Source organism: Salvelinus alpinus, chromosome 9 (assembly GCF_045679555.1).
Source record: "Salvelinus alpinus chromosome 9, SLU_Salpinus.1, whole genome shotgun sequence".
In the NCBI taxonomy this organism is placed as follows: domain Eukaryota; kingdom Metazoa; phylum Chordata; class Actinopteri; order Salmoniformes; family Salmonidae; genus Salvelinus; species Salvelinus alpinus.
The window spans coordinates 30,685,900-30,706,930 of NC_092094.1; the positions used below are offsets into that span (position 1 = coordinate 30,685,900).

Consider the following 21,031-nt stretch of genomic DNA (forward strand, 5'->3'; position numbering starts at 1 on the left):
CTCAGTATACCGTGCAAGCCTACACACACATGCACACCTTCAACATACACACATCCTGTATTCTCTGACTATGTCACCCTTCCAGTCTTGCGGTGTTATGTGTTATACATTCTTGGAGCTGTAATGTCAGCTATTCATCACGTCATAAAACTAAATTACACCTGTGTCTATGTGCGTATGTTTCTAGCGGACCCCCATGCTGACCAGTCTAGGTGTGTTGGAGGTGCCACTGGGTAACTGTCGTCTCCATGTGGCCAGACTAATGGCCTCCCTACTACAGACCACTAACATGAGTTATTACACCTGTTTTGATGACACGATTTATAACAACACCGTCACACTGGAGCTCTGCAGACTCCAGACCATAAACCTCCTACTGGTGAGTGCACTCACACACACCATGTCCTGGTTTGTATACATATTTTATCTGTTAACCTGTTTGTGTTGTGTGTTGCAGGACCTGTTCTTTAAGTACACCTGGAACAACTTCCTGCACTTCCAAGTGGAACTGTGTGTGGCAGCCATCCTCAGCCACTCTGCTCAGGAGGAGAGGCCCCAGGTTGGCCTGGTTATCCAGGAAAGGCCCTTGGTTCCCCTGGAGGACATTCCCCAGGCCAGCTTTGTGGCCCAGGAAAAACCCATGTTTCCCCAGGCGGAGAATCCTCAGGGCAGCCTCTCGACCCAGGAAAAGCCCAGGCTTCAGCAGATGCCCCAGGAAAAGCAGGCCTTGCCTGGCCCCAAACCACCACTGCCCTCTGTTCCTCCTGACATCTCCACACATAACCCACTGGTGACCCATGTACGTGTCTCTGCCTGCCTGTGTTTCTCTGTAACATTTCTCTCTCAAGGTCTCCCTCTCCCTCACTCTCTTTCTTTCTCTCTCCATCTGTAGTTGTTTCAGGACTGTCGTCTGGTTCAGAGGATATTGGAGGCCTGGGAGGAGAATGATAAGACTCAGTAAGACACTCAGTGCCGGAGAAAATAGAGCCCTAAGGAGGCGCAAGTGTCAAACGCACATTAGTTTGCAATTTTGTAATGTGAATACTGGTGCAGTGGCATTTTCCAGCCCTAACGCCAGGTTTGGCAATTTACCTGTCTAACATTAGCGCGAGGAGGGGTGGCAATATTTGAGGCGTGTCATTAAAAACAAGCGCAAAAGTTTTAAGACCCACAAAAAGCATGTCTTAAGGGTAATGCAGTTAATAATGACATGGATTTTGAGAGTGGAAGTGCAGCCATAATGCACAGTGCCCATGGAAGAGGGATGTGCCGGTGAATCTCGTATTTACAAACATAAAAAAATTATTGCTTTCCCCTCGTTTTATTTAAAAACCAAGCATAGCCTACCCTCCCCTTAATCAAAGTTGGGTTTAGCAGCATCGCATTGGTGCATCTTTTTATCCTGGCCATTAGCCAAGTAGCCTATGAATGAAGGCTTCTAAATGGTCTACTGAGAGTGCGTTGAAATATTTTAGGTTTTTGCCCTCCATTTTCAAAGAGCTCCCTTCATCTGATTACCAAAGACATGCGCCTCCAAACTATTCAGTCCTATAATGCCATATCAACGGCAGATTTGTTAGAGAATCTACCTCGCACATAAGCAACGATACAGTTGTATTTTGTATAGACATGCGAATGTTATGAGTAAAGACATTTAAGGCTACATGTGTACACGGTGCCATGGAACGAGAGAAGTGATTTTATGATAACGCTTCTGACCCCGTCCAATTTAGAAATATTGTTGGTGTTTTAATAAACAGATTGCTTTTTTTGTTTGATATCAAGCCCTCCATAGCCTGCTCTTACCCGAGGCTACTAAAGCTGGTTCAACAGCAATGCGTTGTGTTTTTTATCCTGGCCTTGCAAAGTAGCCTTCCATTAAAGGTGTTTAAATGGTCTATTCGTCGGAGTTCATTTTGCTTGTTCAAGTATCCATCTCCAAAAAGTGCCTCATCTGGTTACCAAAGACACACTCCTCTAGACTTAATTAAATGATTCTGTCCTATAATGCATTATCAATGGTAGGCCTAGGCTATATTGAGAACGTGCCTCACACATACAATTTATGGGAGCCTAGTATTTTCTTATTTTAGGAGAAGTGCAATGCGTAAAGACATGTAGGCTTGGTTAGGCTCGTTGAAGAGAATTGCAACGTTGACCACCAACACTCCAAACAGGCTATTGAGCAAACACTGGATTTAAAAAATAAAAAATAATTATTTTTTTTACTGTTGCTAATTGTTACTGTAGCCTATGCTATTTAATACTCTGTAGGATCAATCCACAATGGACCAGGATGAGAATATTCTGTGCTCCTAGACGAATTGGTGTTGATGACAATGCAAATACCGTCAACCTACAGAACCTAAAACAAAACGCATTCAGTATTAAGCCATGGAACATGTTGATTGGCCAGTGAGTGGCCAAGCCCTCATCACACCGACAACTTGTTTATTCATCAAAACCCAGCCATTTCATGCCACCGCCAGCTATTGCGCTCATAGTTCCCTCTGAAAATATAAAAAATATTTCTGACACACCCTGAACCTATTAAGCTCTGCCAGCGCTTAGATCTACCACTGCGTTAGGTTTGTTAATAGAGCCCTCAAACTGTTAAACAGATTCAACAGTTCAGCTGTTTTTGCTCCTGTTTTGTCATCTGTGATTGGTGTGTAATAGTGTGTCACAAGTGTAGGTTGTAAATGTTTATAAATGTAATTGTGCATGTTACATTTTCTCATGAACGTGTGTGTTCTCAGGGCGGAGGGGGGTATGAGGAGAGGCTACATGGGTCACCTGACAAGAATCGCTAATACTGTAGTCTGTAACATGGAGAAAGGACCAGTCCGCATCCAGATCAGCAGCCTTATTACAGGTAGGGCTGTGTGTGTTACTTAGGCCTACGGACATAGCAAGCTTATCGTAGAGTAAATGTATGTGTGAAGCTCTACTGTCTGTGTTGCAGAGCTGCCTAAGGATTGCAGGGGGCGCTGGGAGAGCTTTGTAGACCAGGACCTGACAGAGACCAACAGGAAGAACACTGTAGACCTGGTACACATACCTGCTCACACAAATGCACACCAGTGTTTCCCCTAGCATTTTTTTCAGGAGTGGTGGCAAGGGTAGCCGGGGGGGGGTGCATTGCTACAAGCGGGGGACTTTGTCAATAAGCCAACGACTATCCATTTAAAAGCGCGTCTCGGCAGAAATATATATATATATATATATATATATATATATATTGTGTGTAGATTGAGGAACAACAACAAACTTAATCCATTTTAGTATAAGGCTGTAGCGTAACAAAATGTGGGAAAAGTCAAGGGGTCTGAATACTTGCCGACTGCATTGTACATGCATACAGTGCATTCGGAAAGTATTCAGACCCCTTGACTTTTTCCACATTTTGTTATGTTACAGCCTTATTCCAAAATTTATTAAATAGTTTATCAATCGACGCACAATACTCCATAATGACAAAGCTAACACAGGTTTTTTTTTTTTATGTTTGCAAAAATGTTCTGAAATATGACATTTACATTAGTATTCAGACCCTTTACTCAGTACTTGAAGCACCTTTGGCAGTGATTATAGCCTTGAGTCTTCTTGGGTATAAGCTTGGCACACCTGTATTTGGGGAGTTTATCCCTTTGCAGATCCTGTCAAGCTCTGTCAGGTTGGATGGGGAGCGTCGCTGCACAGTTATTTTCAGGGCTCTTGGATCGGGTTCAAGTCCGGGCTCTGGCTGGGTCACTCAAGGACATTCAGAGACTTGTCCCGAAGCCACTCCTGTGTTGTCTTGGCTGTGTGCATAGTGTCATTGTCCTGTTGGAAGGTGAACCCAGTCTGAGGTCCTGAGCGTTCTGTAGCATATTTTCATCAAGGATCTCTGTACTTTGCTCCATTCATCTTTCCCTCGATCCTGACTAGTTTCCCCAGTCTCTGCCGCTGAAAAACATCCCCCGAGCATGATGCTGCCACCACCATGCTTCATCGTAGGGTTGGTGCCAAGTTTCCTCCAGATGTGACGTTTGGCATTCAGGCCAAAGAACCTTGTTTCGCATGGTCTGAGAGTCCTTTAGGTGCCTTTTGGCAAACTCCAAGTGGGCGGCAGTGCCTGTTACTGAGGAGTGGCTTCCGTCTGGCCACTCTACCATAAAGGCCTGAGTGGTGGAGTGCTGCAGAGATGGTTGTCCTGGAAGGTTCTACCATCTCCACAGATGAACTCTGGAGCTCTGTCAGTGACCATCGTGTTCTTGTTCACCTCCCTGACCAAGGCCTTCCTCCCCTGATTGCTCAGTTTGGCTGGGTGTCCAGCTCTAGGAAGAGTCTTGGTGGTTCCAAACTTCTTCCATTTAAGGATGGAGGCCACTGTCTTCTTGGGGACCTTCAATGCTGCCGAAATGTTTTGGTACTGTTCCCCAGATCTGTGCCTTGACACAATCCTGTCTCGGAGCTCTACGGTCAATTCCTTCGACCTCATGGCTTGGTTTTTGCTCTGACATGCACTGTCAACTGTGGGACCTTTTTATATAGACATGTGTGTGCTTTTCCAAATCATGTCCAATCAATTGAATTTACCAGAGGTGGACTCCAATCAAGTTGTAGAAACATCTCAAGGATGATCAATGGAAACGGGATGTACCTGAGCTCAATTTCCAGTCTCATAGCAAAGGGTCTGAATACTTATGTAAATAAGGTATTTTTATAAATTTACAAAAACATTTAACCTGTTTTCGCTTTGTCATTATGGGATATTGTGTGTAGATTGTTTTTTAAAACATTTAATTCATTTTAGAATAAGGCTGTAACGTAACATTTGGAAAACGTCAAGGGGTCGTAATACTTTCCGAACGCTGTGTTTTTTATAAATAATAATTTATTTTGCAACCGTTTAGCAGCTAAATTAATATAGGGGGAACTCTGCATACCACAAATATAAACGCAACCATTTCTAAGATTTTACTGAGTTTCAGTTCATATAAGTCAATTTAAATAAATACATTTGGTCCTAATCGATGGATTTCACATGACTGGGCAGGAGCGCAGCCTGGGAGGGCATAGACCCACCCACTGGGGAGCCAGGCCCAACCAATCCGAATTAGTTTTTCCCCACAAAACGGCTTTATTACATACAAATACTCCTCAGTTTCATCAGCTGTCCGGGTGGCTGGTCTGAGACGATCCAGCTGGTGAACAAGCCGGATGTGGAGGTCCTGGGCTGGCGTGGTTACACGTGGTCTGCGGTTGTGAGGCCGGTTCACCAGATTCTCTAAAATGACGTTGAAAGCGGCTTATGGTAGAGAAATTATCATTCAATTCTCTGGAAACAGCTCTGGTGAACATTCCTGAAGTAAGCATGCCAATTGCACGCTCCCTCCAAACTTGAAACATCTGTGGCATTGTGTGACAAAACTGCACATTTTAATGGCTTTTTATTGTCCCCAGCACAAGATGTACCTGTGTAATGATCATGCTGTTTAATCAGCTTCTTGATATGCCACACCTGTCAGGTGGATAGATTATCTTGGTAAAGGAGAAATGTTCACTTACAGGGATGTAAACAAATTTTTGCACCAAATTTGAGAAATAAAAGAAAAATTCTAGGATGTTTTATTTCAGCTCATGAAACATAGGACCAACACTTTACAACTTATGTTTTATTTTTTGTTCAGTATACATACACATGTAAAACCCCTGGCTTCTGTGTGTTCCAGGTGTCTCACAACCTGCGCTCCTCCAGTGAAGACGATGACCGACAGAGTCCCTTCCCCAAAGAGCTGTCACTGCAACAGGTACACAAATTTAGAGAGCCATCTACTGCTCCTACTCTGTCCTGGTAGCTAACATGATCTAGTTCTGTTTTATATGACTGATATCTTACAGACATTCTCAGACTACCAGATCCAGCAGATGACTGCTAACTTTGTGGATCAGTTTGGCTTCAATGACGACGAGTTCTCAGAACACGGCGACAACATCAGGTAAGAAGCACAAACGCGACATCAAGTAAGTTTCCTAAGGGGTTCTGACTTGATTGTGACTGAGGTTGATCTATGTATGTTCTGTGCTGCAGCGCCACCTTTGACCGGATCAAAGAGATCAACTTCAACGTGGACACAGAGGACACTGTGAGTGACTGAGTCAATAGCCTCTACCTCATATGCGCTTCCAGTTTTGAAATTTACTGTCTGTCATTACCTAAAATGGTCTTGGAGTACAGTCATGCAGAGAATCTATAAGTATACATTTCTGTGTTTGCGTGCGCTCACAGGCTAAGACTGCAGCATTTGAGGCCTGCACTAAGGAGAAGATCCAGTTGTTTGATGATAGCGAGGAAGAAGACATCTGGGAGGAGAGAGAGATCAACTATACTATGCACACCAAGTCTAGGACCAGGTACACACAAACTCAGATTAACAATACAACACACCAGGACTATGTGTACACACACACAGGCCTACATACAGTATATGCTATCTTAATTTGAGCCTGCTTCTCACAGCAGGAAAATAATCCTTCAACGGGAAATGTGGATTATAGTTAATGGAAATAATTGTGGGTTAATACATTTTTTTTGTTAGGAAAATTCAAATCTGACATTTTAATGTTACAAACTTTAGAAGCCTTTTTAAACCTTGAATATACTAGAATTTGCCTTTCCTGATGCTCAGGGAAATTCTTTGTGAAAACAGAGTGATCAAATTTAGACAGCAGATCTACATACAGACACACACACACACACACACACACACACACGTAATGCTCTCTCTTGGTTTCTCAGGTTTGGGGGGCCACAGATGTCTGTTGGATCGGCTCAGAGTGATGGAATGAGCGATACTCCTGATAAGTCAACAGGTTCTGACACAAAGGAGGGGGAGGTGCCTAATGAGGTCACATGTCAGACTGAACACAGCAAGAACATCAGCCAGACGGAGACTGCACAGAGTAAGGATGACTATTTGACCCCAGGTCTGCTTGTGTGGGTGGGGGTATTTCATGGGTTTGCTGCGGAGTGTTTTTGTTTGTGGGTGTTTTTGTGGTTGTGTGTGGTTCTAGTTTTCTTGGGTTGTGTGTTGCTGTGGTAGTATAAGTTTCTGCCTGATTTGTTTGTGTGTCTGGTGCTTACTCTGAGTTGTCGTTTCTCTCAGGCCCTGGCTGGGCAGCTAGTTTCGGGGAGGTGAACTTTAACTCCCACTCATCTGGAGTGGACCCATGGGGTAGCCCCGCCCCCAAGCCTGGAGTGGGTGTTGACCCATGGGGTAGCCCTGCCCCCAAGCCTGGAGTGGGCGTTGACCCATGGGGTAGCCCCGCCCCCAAGCCTGGAGTGGGCGTTGACCCATGGGGTAGCCCCTCCCCCAAGCCTGGAGTGGGCGTAGACCTGTGGGAGAGCCCTGCTCCCAAGTCTGGAGTGGGCGTAGACCCGTGGGACTGCCACGCGCCCATGCCCGGAGTGGGCGTAGACGCATGGGGAAGCCCTGCCCCACAGCCTGTAACTACAGAGGCTGAGAAGGGCTGGGCCAAGTTCACTGACTTTCAGCCCTTTTGCTGGTGAGTGCAGCCACGTTTCAGCCCATCTTTTTTAACCTTCTGCTGCTCATGTATAGGATTATATTCTGACACGTGTGTTTGTGTGTTCAGTTCAGAGACAGGTTTGAGGTGCACTTCTCCAGTGGACTCGGAGATCTGTGGGTCAGACAAAACTAAACCCAGCCAGGGAATGAACCGTAAGTCTGTGTGTGCTCTCCCTGCATTGTGAGTTGTGTTTGTGTACACTGAGTGTACAAAACATTAGAAACACCTTCCTGAGTTGCACCCCCTTTTGTCCTCAGAACCGCCTCAATTCGTCGGGGCGTGGACTCTACAAGGTGTCGAAAGTGTTCCACAGGGATGCTGGCCCATGTTGACTCCAATGCTTCCCACAGTTGTCAAGTTTGATGGATGTCCTTTGGGTGGTGGATCATTCTTGATACACACAGGAATTGTTGAAAAACCCAGCAGTGTTGCCGTTCTTAACACACTCAAACCGGTGTGCCTGGCACCTACTACCATACCCAGTTCAAAGGCACTAATCTTTTGTCTTGCCCATTCACACTCTGAATGGCACACGTACACAATCTATGTCTCAGTTGTCTCAAGACGTAAAAATCCTTCTTTAACCTGTCTCCTCCCCTTCATTTACACTGATTTGAAGTGGATTTAACAAGTGACATCAATGAGGGATCATAGCTGGTCAGTCTGTCATGGAAAGCGCAGGTGTTCCTAATGCAAAGTGTGTTCACTTTGCAGAGCATGTGTGTTTTCTCTGCAGCATGTGTGTGGAGTGTGTGTGTGGCGAGGAAGGCTCCCCTGGTAGCATCAGACACCTCTTCATCAGGAGGCTCAGACAGTGAGGAAGAGGAGGAAAAGACTGAATCTGTTACTATGGAGATAGTATCCAAGGAAATGGTCACTACAGAGCCCATCGTCACAACCGCCAGACTGGAGACCATCAGACTTAACATGAATGTCAAGAATGAGAGAGCTGGCTTCACCAGGTATTTACAGTGCATTTGGAAAGAATTCAGACCCCTTCACTTTTTCCGCATTTTGTTACGTGACAGTCCCTCATTAATCTACACACAATAGACCATAATGACAAAGCAAAAACAGGTTATAGACATTTTTGCAAGTAGATCTTTTTTTAAACTGATAACAATTACATAAGTATTCAGACCTTTTACTCAGTACTTTGTTGAATCACCTTTTGGCAGCGATTACAGCTTTGTCTTCTTGGGTATGACGCTACAAACTTGGCACACCTGTATTTGGGGAGTTTCTCCCTTCTCTGCAGATCCTCTCAAACTCTGTCAGGTTGGAGGCTGCCACCACCATGTTTCACCGTAGGGATGGTGCCAGGTTTCCTCCAGACATGACGCTTGGCATTCAGGCCGAAGAGTTCAGACCAGAGATTCTTGTTTCTCATTAGCAAACTCCAAGTGGGCTGTTATGTCAAATTGTATTTGTCACATGCCGAATATAACAGGTGTAGACCTTACAGTGAAATGCTTACTTACAAGCCCTTAACCAACAATGCATTTAAGAAAATACCCCACCCCAGAAAAAGTAAGAATAAAAAATTATTAAAGAGCAGCAGTAAATAATAGTAGCGGTGCTATAAACAGGGGGTACCGGTGCGGGGGCACCAGTGTCGAGATAATATGTGCATGTAGGTAGAGTTATTAAAGTGAGGGTTGGCTTCTGTCTGGCCACGCTACAATATATGCCTGATTGGTGGAGTGCTGCAGAGATGATTGTCCTTCTGGAAGGTTCTCCCATCTCCACAGAGGAGCTCTGTCAGAGTGACCATTGGGTTCTAGGTCACCTCCCTGACCAAGGCCCTTCTCCCCCCGATTGCTCAGTTTGGCCAGGCGGCCAGCTCTAGGATGGTTCTTGGTGGTTCCAAACTTCTTCAATTTAAGAATGATGGAGGCCACATTGTTGGAGATCTTCAATGCTGCAGGCATTTTTTGGTACACTTCCCCAGATCTGTGCCTCGACACAATCTTGTCTCGGAGCTCTACAGAAAATTCCTTCGACCTCATGACTTGGTTTTTGCTCTGACATGCACTGTCAACTACAGTACCAGTCAAAAGTTTGGACACAGGGTTTTTATTTATTTAGACTATTTTCTTCATTTGTAGAATAATAGTGAAGACATCAAAACTATAAAATAACACATGGAATCATGTAGTAACCAAAAAAGTGTTATAAATATATTTGATATTCTTCAAAGTAGCCATCCTTTGCCTTTGCACACTCTTGGCACACTCTTGTGCTTTGCACACTCTTGGCATTCTCTCAACCAGCTTCATGAGGTAGTCACCTGGAATGCATTTTAAATAAAAGGTGTGCCTTGTTAACACCCCTTAAGGATCGGACCCTTTTTAAAAATAAAAATATATATTTTTATTTTCCCCTTAAATGACACTCAAATCTAACTGCCTGCAGCTCAGAACCTGAAGCAAGGATATGTATTTTCTTGATACCATTTGAAAGGAAACCCTTTGAAGTTTAGAAATGTGAAATTAATGTCGGAGAATATAACACATTAGATCTAGTAAAAGATACAAACAAAAAAACATGCGTTTTCAAAATTGTTTTTGTTCCATCGAGAAAGGCCATAATATTGCAGTTTAAGCACAATTTAGATTTTGGCCACTAGATGCCAGCAGTGTGTGCAAAGTTTCTGATTGATCCAGTGAAGCATTGCAATACAGGACAATATTTTGTATCAAGTTTGCCCAAATGTGCTGAATTGGTCAATTGATACATTTTCAAGTACATAACTATAGAGAATATACAAAAATGATAAGGTAATACAACATTTAAGTGTACACACTACCGGTAATGTCCTACATGATGGATCATTAGCTCATACACAAACTTTCTCACACCTAGATGGCCGGGTGAGGTGGGTGTGGAGCCAGAGACAGCAGGGGTTCAAACTGTAGAACCCAGTTACTACATTTTAATATAAAAATGGATTTTATCAAACAAAACTATGCTACATTTTCTCTCTGGGACCCTCTGGATGAAAAATCAGAGCAAGATTACTGAATTTAAGTACATTATTTACCTTCAGAGGTGAATGTATCAAACCAGTTGGCGTGATAATTTTTGTTGTTGTGCACTCTCCTCAAACAATGGCATGGTATTTTTTCTCTATTGTAAATTGGACAGTGCAGTTAGATTAACAAGAATTTAAGCTTTCTGCCCATATAAGACAGGTCTGTCCTGGAAAGTTTGCTGTTACTTACAATTGTCATGCTAATCACATTAGTGCATGTTAACTCAACCGGTTAAAAGTTCAATTGTGGAATTTCTTTCCTCAATGCATTTGAGACAATCACTTGTGTTGTAACAAGGTAGGGTTCGTATATACAGAAGGTAGCCCTATTTGGTAAAAGACCCGGTCTATATTATGGCAAGAACAGCTCAAATGAGCAAAGATAAATGACAGTCCATTACTTTAAGACATGAAGGTCAGTCAATCCAGAAAATGTCAAGAACTTTCAAAGTTTCTTAAAGTGCAGTTATAAAAACCATCAAGCTTATGATGAAACTGGCTCTCATGAGGACCGCCACAGGAAAGGAAGACCCAGAGTTACCTCTGCTGCAGAGGTTCATTAGACTTACCAGCCTCAGAAATTGCAGCCCAAATAAATGTTCAGACATCTCAACATCAACTGTTCAGAGGAGACTGCATGAATCAGGCCTTCATGGCCTTCATTGCAAAGAAACCACTTCTAATGGACACCAATAAGAAGAGACTTGCTTGGGCAAAGGAACACAAGCAATGGACATTAGATTGGTGGAAATCTGTCCTTTGGTCAGATGAGTCCAAATTTGAGATTTTTGGTTCCAACCTCCATGTCTTTGTGAGACGCAGAGTAGGTGTACGGATGATCTCTGCATGTGTGGTTCCCACCGTGAAGCATGGAGGAGGTGGTGAGATGGTGTGGGGGTGCTTTGCTGGTGACACTGTCAGTGATTTATTTAGAATTCAAGGCACACTTAACCAGCATGGCTACAACAGCATTCTGCAGCTATACGCCATCCCATCTGGTTTGCGCGTAGTGGGACTATAATTTGTTTTTCAACAGGACAATGACCCAACACACCCCTAGGCTGTGTAAGGGCTATTTGACCAAGAAGGAGAGTGATGGAGTTCTGCATCAGATGACCTGGCCTCCACAATTACCCAACCTCAACCCAATTGAGATGGTTTGGGAGGAGTTGGACCGCAGAGTGAAGTAAAAGCAGCCAACAGGTGCTCAGCATATGTGGGAACTCCTTCAAGACTGTTGGAAAAGCATTCTAGGTGAAGCAGGTTGAGAGTGCCAAGAGTGTGCAAAGCTGTCAGGGCAAATGGTGGCTACTTAGAAGAATCTCAAATGTAAAACATATTTTGATTTAACACTTTTTTAATTGAATCCAATTTAGAATAAGGCTGTAACAAAATGTGTTAAGTCAAGGGGTCTGAATACTTCCCAAATGCTCTGTATGTAGGAAAGTACTCATTTGGCAGTGTCTTAACTCACCATGTGCACCACTTTATTTTATTTTTTCACCTCACACAAGTCAACAAAGTTTTTTAGCATCCATTGCGAATGATAGTTCCTCAGTATTTGAAATATCTTTCCAACACTCCTGGCCTCGCTTATCACCAAGCCGCGTGAAAGAGCTAAATATCACGATCTGATGATCCCAGTGGAAACGTCATAAACAGCTTACAGTCCCTGCCCGAGCTCACACAACTCTGCGGTTAGGGATAAGTGCCTTGCTCAATTGGCAGATTTTTCACATAGTCAGCTCGGGATTTGAACCAGCAACCTTTCGGTTCCTAGAATGTTGCACTTCACTAGCAATAGTTCAAGACAGATAGAAAGGGAGGCAGAACAAAGAGATGAATGTGATTTGAAAGAACCAGAATTTTCATTAGGATATTTTCTGCTGTTTTTTATTTGTCGGCCTATGTATTTGACTTAATTGACAATGGAAGTTATAGGCCTACTGCTGCATCTGAGTTATGCTCTCATTTCTTTAGCCGCAAGTGGATCACAGTGTATCAATGTGTCAATATGGCAGAGGCTTGTGCTCTCCCAATAGTGTCATTTACATTTTCTGATTTTTATCATTTTACTTTTATGATTAACCACGTGACAATGATTTTGAGAAACAAACATTTTCGAAATTAAACTGTTCCACGAAAAATGCACATGTAAAAATAATCATAACTGGTTCGCAGATTGGTAGGATAAATTGTAAGCTTCCCCAGACTTGAAACTCACCAGCTGCCTATGGTCTTTACTATTACATCCATTCAAAAAAATTGTGAGTGCACAGATGGGAGGTCCCGTTAAAAAAAACGTGCCCTCCTATGGAAATCAAAGGCCCCTGCCAACTGATTCGTTCTGGTGCCTGGTCTATGTTCCCCTCCCTGCCTTACTGTCTACACCACTCATCTCATCTCATCTTACCTTCTCTCCTTCCCTCTGTCCCAATACTCATCCCTCCCACCTCTTTTCCTTTCATTCTCTTCCTCTCCTCTCTCCTCTACTCTCTAATTTCGTCTCCTCTCTCTTCCAATTCCACTCCCCTTTCCTCCACTCCCCCATTTCCTCCCCTCTCCTCCTTATGTAGTGTAGGAGGTCTCCAACCACTGAGTGTGTTGCCTGTGGAGTTTGTTGCGTTGGGAGTGTGTTACAGAGTGTACAACACTTTGCAGACCAAACACCAATGGTATGTGTTGGCCACAGGTTAATTAAAGGCATTAAACGTTGTGTGCAGCTGCATGATAACTAACTGTTTGTGTGTGTGACCTTTGGCTGGACATCCCTCCGTTCTTCTCTGACCCTATTACTATGCCTCTCTACTCTAGGTCTACAAGGGGCAAATCTGAAAAGGCTAGAAAGTCCCAAATAGTGCACTACGTTTGGCCAGAACCACATAGACCTGCCACATAGTGCTCTGTCTAATAATAGTGCCCTGTACAAGAAATAGGCTGCTATTTGAGACACAACCAAGATGTTCTTAGTTGTGCCTTTCTACTTTTACAGTGAGGTTGACATGAAAGAGAAGGAAAAGGAGAAAAAGAGGGTGATGGGTGGAGAAGACCTGCTTAATGCCACAGCTGCTCCTCTCACAGATCGGCCTGCCACCGTCACAAAGTAAGTGTGTTTCTGTCTGTCTGTGTTGTGTACCTGCTTCTTCACTGACACTACCCCCTCCACTCTCCCCACAGAGAGACACCCTCCTCAGCAAACGGACCGGCCTAGTACTGCACTACCACGACACTCACACACATACACACTCCATTCCCTAGCTAACACAACCACACTCCACTTCCCAACAACACTCTATGCCATGCAACAACCTGTATTTGTGAGCAGTGCTGCCCTGTCATTGGTCCGTGTCAAGGACATCTATGGTGGATGAGCGGGACAAAAAGCAGAAGAGAAAAGCCCATTCAGAATCCAGACCACAGCTCCTAAACACCAACAACCAATAAACAGATTAATGTGATGTTTGTACCTGCCCTTCTGCTGAAGTCTCTCCTACACACCTATCACCACACTACACACTGGGACATGACGTGTGTGTGTGTGTGTGTGTGTGTGTGTGTGTGTGTGTGTGTGTGTGTGTGTGTGTGTGTGTGTGTGTGTGTGTGTGTGTGTGTGTGTGTGTGTGTGTGTGTGTGTGTGTACGTTAGTGCTACACAATTAATCAAATTCACATCACAATATTGACATGTGTAATGTCCTTGTTTCAACATCCAAAATTGCAACAATAGTTTTAAAACGCCACTAAGCCGCGTAAGGAAAGTTTTTATAGTTTACTCTGTCGTCCCTCTTGCGGCATATTCCCACTCACACCAAGACTCTACCCCTGTCAATCAAGCAGCGCATTTCCTCCTCCTCTGTCAAATGCAGCCCACAGATTGTTCTAAACAAGAACGATGCTTCTTTCCACTTTGCTTCCTAATATACAGTACCAGTCAAAAGTTTGGACACACCTACTCATTCAAGTGTTTTCACTATTTTCTACATTGTAGAATAACAGTGAAGATGTCAAAACTATGAAATAACACATATGGAATCATGTAGTAACCAAAGAAGTGTTAAATCAAAATATATTTTAGATTCTTCAAAGTAGCCACCCTTTGCATTGATGACAGCGTTGCACACTCTTGGCATTCTCTCAACCAGCTTCATGGAGGTAGTCACTTGGAATACCTTTCCAACAATCTTGAAGGAGTACCCACATATGCGAAGCACCTGTTGGAGCTTTCCAGTGTAGAAAATAGTAAAAATAAAGAAAAACCCTTCTGTACGTCATTGTGTTTCTATGATTCCAACAGTTCACCCAAGTGTTTTGATCTTCATCACGAGTCAAATCGCAATATTTGGTTGGATTCTTAAAAAAAAATGCTATTCATTTTTGTGGGCTATCATGCAGCTCTAGCACACGCAGGTGATCCAGCTTTATGTAGTCTTGAGACTTAGAGACGAGATACTTTACTCCCGCTGTAGTCTTCCTCAGCCCAGAGCAAAGTCTGAGGCCTGGGGAGGAGGAGAATGGGTAGTCAGTACTGACTGTAAGATCCTCAAAGCCAAAATGTGTTCCTAGTTTAATTTATTTGACTCAATCATTTTATTATAGAAAATCCAGAATGATTATGAAAATCAACCACTATCTTTCTCTCTCTTTGTGTGGACTATTACAAGTAGTGAAGATATTGATTGTGTCTGTGCTGTCTCCGCTTGCGTGTGGGAGATTTGGGATATATTCTCAGGTTAAAAGAGCAGTCCTGTGGATGTGATGAAAGCACACCTGTGTGACGTCACACAAACACACAGCATGAGTACACACACACAGATGAGACTATATATACACACACAAACACAGCGTGAGGCATACACACACACACACCACTACCTGAGCGCACACACACACACAAAGCGTCAGACATACACCACTACCTGAGCACACACACAAACAGTCACACCCTTCCATATCACCCCTCCACAGAGCTGTGTAAATGTAATATTGTGACATTTGAACCTGTATTAGGTTGTGGTATAATGTAAACGTATTATGTAAACAGTATATAAATAAACACTTATCTATTTTTGGTATCAATTCAGATGTATCGGAAAGCGGTTTGCTGTGTGTGTGTTGAAATGAGGCAATAATGACGGCTGTGTTTTGGTTTTTACCCCAGCATCAGACCCTGTAACCCTGCTACATGCTTTCACCTGGGTGTGTGTGTGTGTGGGGGTGCGCATGTTTGATATATTGGAAATGTCTTCCATATACATACAGTTTCACATAGTTTTGGTGAAGGAGTTAATGGAATGCATATGTTCCATTGACCAGATTGGCGCACATTCAACAAATCTGATCTAACGAAGTGGATATTCATCAATTACAAATATCATGATTTTTGTATTGTAACAGGCCCACAATGTCGGTGCTTAAGTCCGATTTTGAGTTATTTTGCTGCATGGGACGCAGATGATAGGATTTAGCAAACTCACATTCACATAAGCTGGCTAGCATACAGAAATCAGAGGTAGTCAAATTTTGTTTTTAACTGTAATGCAGTTGATTGGGAACGATGACATGAACATGTGTTGGGGTTGACATCCATACCAGCATTATACTCTGATTTTTAGAGACTCGTGATCTTTCCCCCACGCATTTCCATGGCAATTCCATTATTTTGGTCAAGTTCGATTGATCTCTTTACTGCAGCTATGCTACGATCATATCATCCCATCAGTATCAAAAGAGCTCTCTCTCTCTCTCCCTCCTTTCTCTCAGAGCATGTCCTTAATGTTATGTGGTTTTATGTTTTTAAAGCACTTCGTGATGGTGTCACAACCACCAAGGTTTTTCCTCACAGCTGAGGAGATGTTTGACTTAAAGGAATCTGTTTGACATATTAATATTTTTAAATAACTATGTTATATGATGGGTTTTTATCCACAGATCGTGATGCCAAAGTGTCTTCCAGAGTGGGCTGGGTCTCAATCCTATAAGAGATAGTCTTCTTCCTCAGAAGTGTCCAGGGGATTAAAAAGGGTTGTGTAAGTGGTAAAGGCTAGAGACCAATGAAATAGGCTAGATTTGGGACTGGGAGAGGGATCCACCCTGAGTCAGGGTCTGAAAAGCTAACTAGTTGTGTGTACAGGGTTACATCATACCTTCACCCCAACACCACACTGCATCTAACCCATACGTGTGTGTGTGCTTTCTGAGGTCAGAAGTATTTGGTAAAGGGCGCGGCTGCTGGTGGTTCATTTCTGTATAAGTAATAGGTATGTTACTGTTGTCAAACCCTAGCCTGTACGTTAAGATATCAAACTAATAAATATGTCAATCATCAATACTGGCTTCTGAATGTCAATGCTTAATGTGCTGAAATTATTTGAGTGTGGCGCGCACACACACACAAGCAGCAGCCAGCACAAATACAGAATGTTTATCTTTAGTTTAGGTGAGTGGTGTGGTTGGGTTCCACTTGCAGTCCAAAACACAACATTATACACACGGTTATTTAGGGTGGAAAGAGTCAATAACCCCTCGACTTTCACACACAGCTACTCTCAGACAAGAAACGCCTGCATTCTTTCTGATAGATCTTCCTCCCTCAGTCTCTGTGATATGACACATACAGTACAGACACTGCTACTCTAAAATCAGATTCTTGATGAGTTTGAGGCCAAACACCATACGGTCTCACACACACACTGTCTAAAACAGACATTCTGTCTTTCTGTTACTCTTCCTCTCTGTCTTTCACACTCAGTGCTGCTCTTGCACCGCCACAATCCGTAGGCTACATAAGTTGAGTTTCACCGGGAAGCTGTGGAGCCAGCTGTAGACTATTGCAGGATTGTGTTTATGAGTCTGTTATTAAATGTGTATGTTTACTGCTTTTCATTAAATCATGTATGGCTACAAATATTGTACATAGATTCCTTCATATTGGCAAAGTATTGTAGCCCAGGCCTATATAGATTTGTTCATATGTCAATATCTAGTTTCTACAATGTATTTTTGTTTTATCTATTTTATTTTTTACACTGTCCATTAACATCAACCATTCACTATAAAACCTTTAATCAACAAAAAAGCTTACCAAAATACAAAAAAATATGGGGGGAAAAAAGAAATGGGCCTAAAACATTTTCTTTAAAATAACCCAAAAATACAACAAGGCTACATGACAATGAATCGCCATTAAAAACTAGTTCAGGTCCAAATCTTTCAAGAATGTGCTTAACATTCTGGTCTCATACGGATTGTCGTTGAGACCAACATCCATTTTATTGAAATGGATGTGTCATGAAGAAGTGTCCAAGTAGGCTAGGTGCTCATTTTTCTCAGATTAATTTTGCAGTGTTTTGTCATTTTGGTCATTTGTGTGGTATAAAAAAATATTATTGTAATGTATCCAGTCATGTATAATTTCAGGAAATTATTTTAGAAAAGGCTATGTTTTTCTCAGTATATGTCCCCGTCAGCCCCTGGTCTTCAGGGCTGCGTTCCTGGTTATGAAACTCTGGTGAAGTCCCTGTTGCTTGTTCTGACCTCTAAGAATAATGAATGCTGAGGGTAGCAATGCAGAATACTTTTACTATTAGCATATGAACGACTTGCAATTCGATTGCTGGACTATCAAAGCCATCCATCTAACCCATTTATTCAGATCTGGTAGTTCAAAGAGGATCGTTTCAAAGGTAATCGATTGGGCCTAGTTATTGTTCATTAGTGGCATACATTTGCATTCATTCTCTCTTAAATCTCTTAAAATAGCCTATACTCGTCTTGTGCAATGTGTAGCCTTCTGCACTGTTGGTGAGAACCTTAAGTTAATAATTATTTAGACATGAGGTGAATATAAAAATTGTTTTAAAAGATGCTGGGTAGATCTTTTTGTATAATAGGCTATAGAGTCAACTCAAATGGTAAAATATGAAATAGCCTACATTTTCCATATCATAATGAGACTAAATGAAATTACATAGATCAAATGGATTTGCCGATGTTTTCCTATATTAAATGGACTTATTAGACTGTTTAAAATGTAGGGGGGAAAGCATTTTATATAAACATTGGATTTCTTTGTCTGAAATGTCATCATTTTCAGATGTTTTCTTTTGTTAGGCCTACCCATGTCTTTCCTCACCCAGATAGCCTGCTCACTGATGTCAATACGAAAGCTGATAATTGTGACTTCATTAAATTGAAATGATGTGAATAATGATCGTGATGATGGTGAGAGCCCAGTATTGCCTAACCCTTTGATAATAGGCTATTGTTACTTTGTGTCTCTCAAATCACAATGTTTCAAATTCTAGTCATGTGATCGATTATCGGAGATTTATCAGTGGTGAGTGTTTCCTAGCCTCAGTGCAGTTGGGAGGAGGTGCTCTTATTCTCCATGGACTTTACAGTGTCCCAGAACTTTTGGGAGTTTGAGCTACAGGGTGCAAATTTCTGTTTGAAAAAGCTAGCCTTTGCTTTCCCAACTGCCTGTGTATATTGGTTCCTAACTTCCCTGAAAAGTTGCATATCGCGGGGGCTATTCGATGCTAATGCAGTACGCCACAGGATGTTTTACGCAGTACGCCACAGTCAAGTCTGGAGTGAACCAAGGGCTATATCTGTTCTTAGTTCTAAAATGTTTGAATGGGGCATGCTTATTTAAGATGGCGAGGAAAGCACTTTTAAAGAATAACCAGGCATCCTCTGCTGACAGAATGATATCAATATCCTTCCAGGATACTCGGGCCAGGTCGATTAGAAAGGCCTGCTCAGTGATGAGGGGTGGTCGTTTGACCGCGGACCCATTACGGACGCAGGCAATGAGGCAGTGATCGCTGAGATCCTGGTTGAAGACAGCAGAGGTGGTCAGGATGATATCTATGAGGGTGCCCATGTTTACGGATTTAGAGTTGTACCTGGTGGGTTCCTTGATAATTTGTGTGAGATTGAGGGCATCTAGCTTAGATTGTAGGACGGCCGGGGTGTTAAGCATATCCCAGTTTAGGTCACCTAGTAGAACGAACTCTGAAGATAGATGGGCGGCAATCAATTCACATATGGTGTCCAGGCACAGCAGGGAGCTGAGGGGGTCTATAACAGGCGGCAACAGTGAGAGACTTATTTCTGGAGAGATTCATTTTTAAAATTAGAAGCTTGAACTGTTTGGGCATAGACCTGGAAAGTATGACAGAACTTTGCAGGCTATCTCTGCAGTAGATTGCAACTCCTCCCCCTTTGGCAGTTCTATCTTGATGGAAAATGTTGTAGTAGGGGATGAAAATCTCAGAATTTTTGGTGGCCTTCCTAAGCTAGGATTCAGACATGGGGAGGAGGCTTCTGATTCTACAAACTTAGGGAGGAGGCTTCTGATGTTAACATGCGTGAAACCAAGGCTTTTACGGTTACAGAAGTCAACAAATGAGAGCGCCTGGGGACACACAGGGCCTGGGTTAACCTCCACATCACCCGAGGAACAGAGTAGGATGAGGGTACGGCTAAAGGCTATCAAAACTGGTCGTCTAGTGCGTTGGGGACAGAGAATAAAAGGAGCAGATTTCTGGGCATGGTAGAATAGATTCAGGGCATAATGTACAGACAGGGGCATGGTAGGGTGCGGGTACAGTGGAGGTAAACCCAGGCATTGAGTGACGATGAGAGGGGTTGCATCTCTGTAGGCACTAGTTATGCTAGGTGAGGTCGCCGCATGTGTGGGAGGTAGGACAAAATAGGTATCTAAGGCATGTTGAATGGGGCTAGGGGCCCCGCTGTAAAATAAAACAATGATAACTACCCTAAACAACAGTATACAAGGCATATTGACATTAGAGAGACATAAAGCGAGGCATAAAGCAATCACAGGGGTTGATTGGGAGAGCTAGCTAAGACAACAACGGGTAAAATGGCGATGAATGGCCAGAGAGGGTCAGTTAACTACACACAGGGCCTGAGTTCAAGGCTGGGGCAGACAGATAAACAAAATCAACAAAATGGAGTACCGTGATTATTGAACAGTCCAGCAGGCATCAGTTATGTAGCCAGGTGATCATAGGGTCCAGTGAACAGCAATAGATGAAACAGGGAAGCCGTTAGTTAGTCGTTACTACGCTAGCAAGCGGGAGACACGGCGTACATAAAGATAGCAGGCCGGGGCTAGCAGAAGTGTCTTTATTGACGTCCGGCAAAGGCCGGTTGAGGGCACAATGGACGGAATTATGTCGGCAGACCAGTCGTGATGGATCGGCGGGGCTCCGTGTTGACAAAGGGTCCAGGCTAATTGGCAAAATAGGTATTGTAGCTGGAGAAATTTTGTTTGCTATCCGGGAGATGCGCCTGGCTCGAGGCTAACTGGTGCTAGCTTCGAGACAAGGGCGTTAGCTAGCTGCTACCGAGTGGCTATAGTGGCTATCTGCGATGATCCAATGCAAAGGTCAAG

At 43.1% G+C, this 21,031-nt stretch overlaps 1 protein-coding gene across 8 annotated transcripts in view; it reads left to right on the forward strand.

Annotated features, from left to right (window-relative positions):
• Nucleotides 1–16,934, forward strand: part of LOC139584626 (serine/threonine-protein phosphatase 6 regulatory subunit 2-like) — a 22,720-nt gene extending 5,786 nt beyond the window's left edge. For 2 of the 8 annotated variants that reach the window (XM_071416690.1, XM_071416689.1), the window contains 16 exons: nt 188–379; nt 458–799; nt 893–957; nt 2,760–2,875; nt 2,966–3,051; nt 5,718–5,795; nt 5,887–5,984; nt 6,077–6,131; nt 6,275–6,399; nt 6,785–6,948; nt 7,152–7,551; nt 7,642–7,727; nt 8,312–8,537; nt 13,186–13,284; nt 13,602–13,712; nt 13,787–14,067. In XM_071416690.1, coding sequence (XP_071272791.1) covers nt 188–379; nt 458–799; nt 893–957; nt 2,760–2,875; nt 2,966–3,051; nt 5,718–5,795; nt 5,887–5,984; nt 6,077–6,131; nt 6,275–6,399; nt 6,785–6,948; nt 7,152–7,551; nt 7,642–7,727; nt 8,312–8,537; nt 13,186–13,284; nt 13,602–13,712; nt 13,787–13,820 — 2,277 coding nt within the window. In that variant the 3' untranslated portion in view covers nt 13,821–14,067. Of the gene's footprint in view, nt 1–187; nt 380–457; nt 800–892; nt 958–2,759; nt 2,876–2,965; nt 3,052–5,717; nt 5,796–5,886; nt 5,985–6,076; nt 6,132–6,274; nt 6,400–6,784; nt 6,949–7,151; nt 7,552–7,641; nt 7,728–7,832; nt 8,277–8,311; nt 8,538–13,185; nt 13,285–13,601; nt 13,713–13,786; nt 14,068–16,536 lie in introns of those variants that run through there. The other 6 variants (XM_071416691.1, XM_071416694.1, XM_071416692.1 and 3 more) reach the window with 6 other exon arrangements.
• Nucleotides 16,935–21,031: the final 4,097 nt, after the last annotated feature.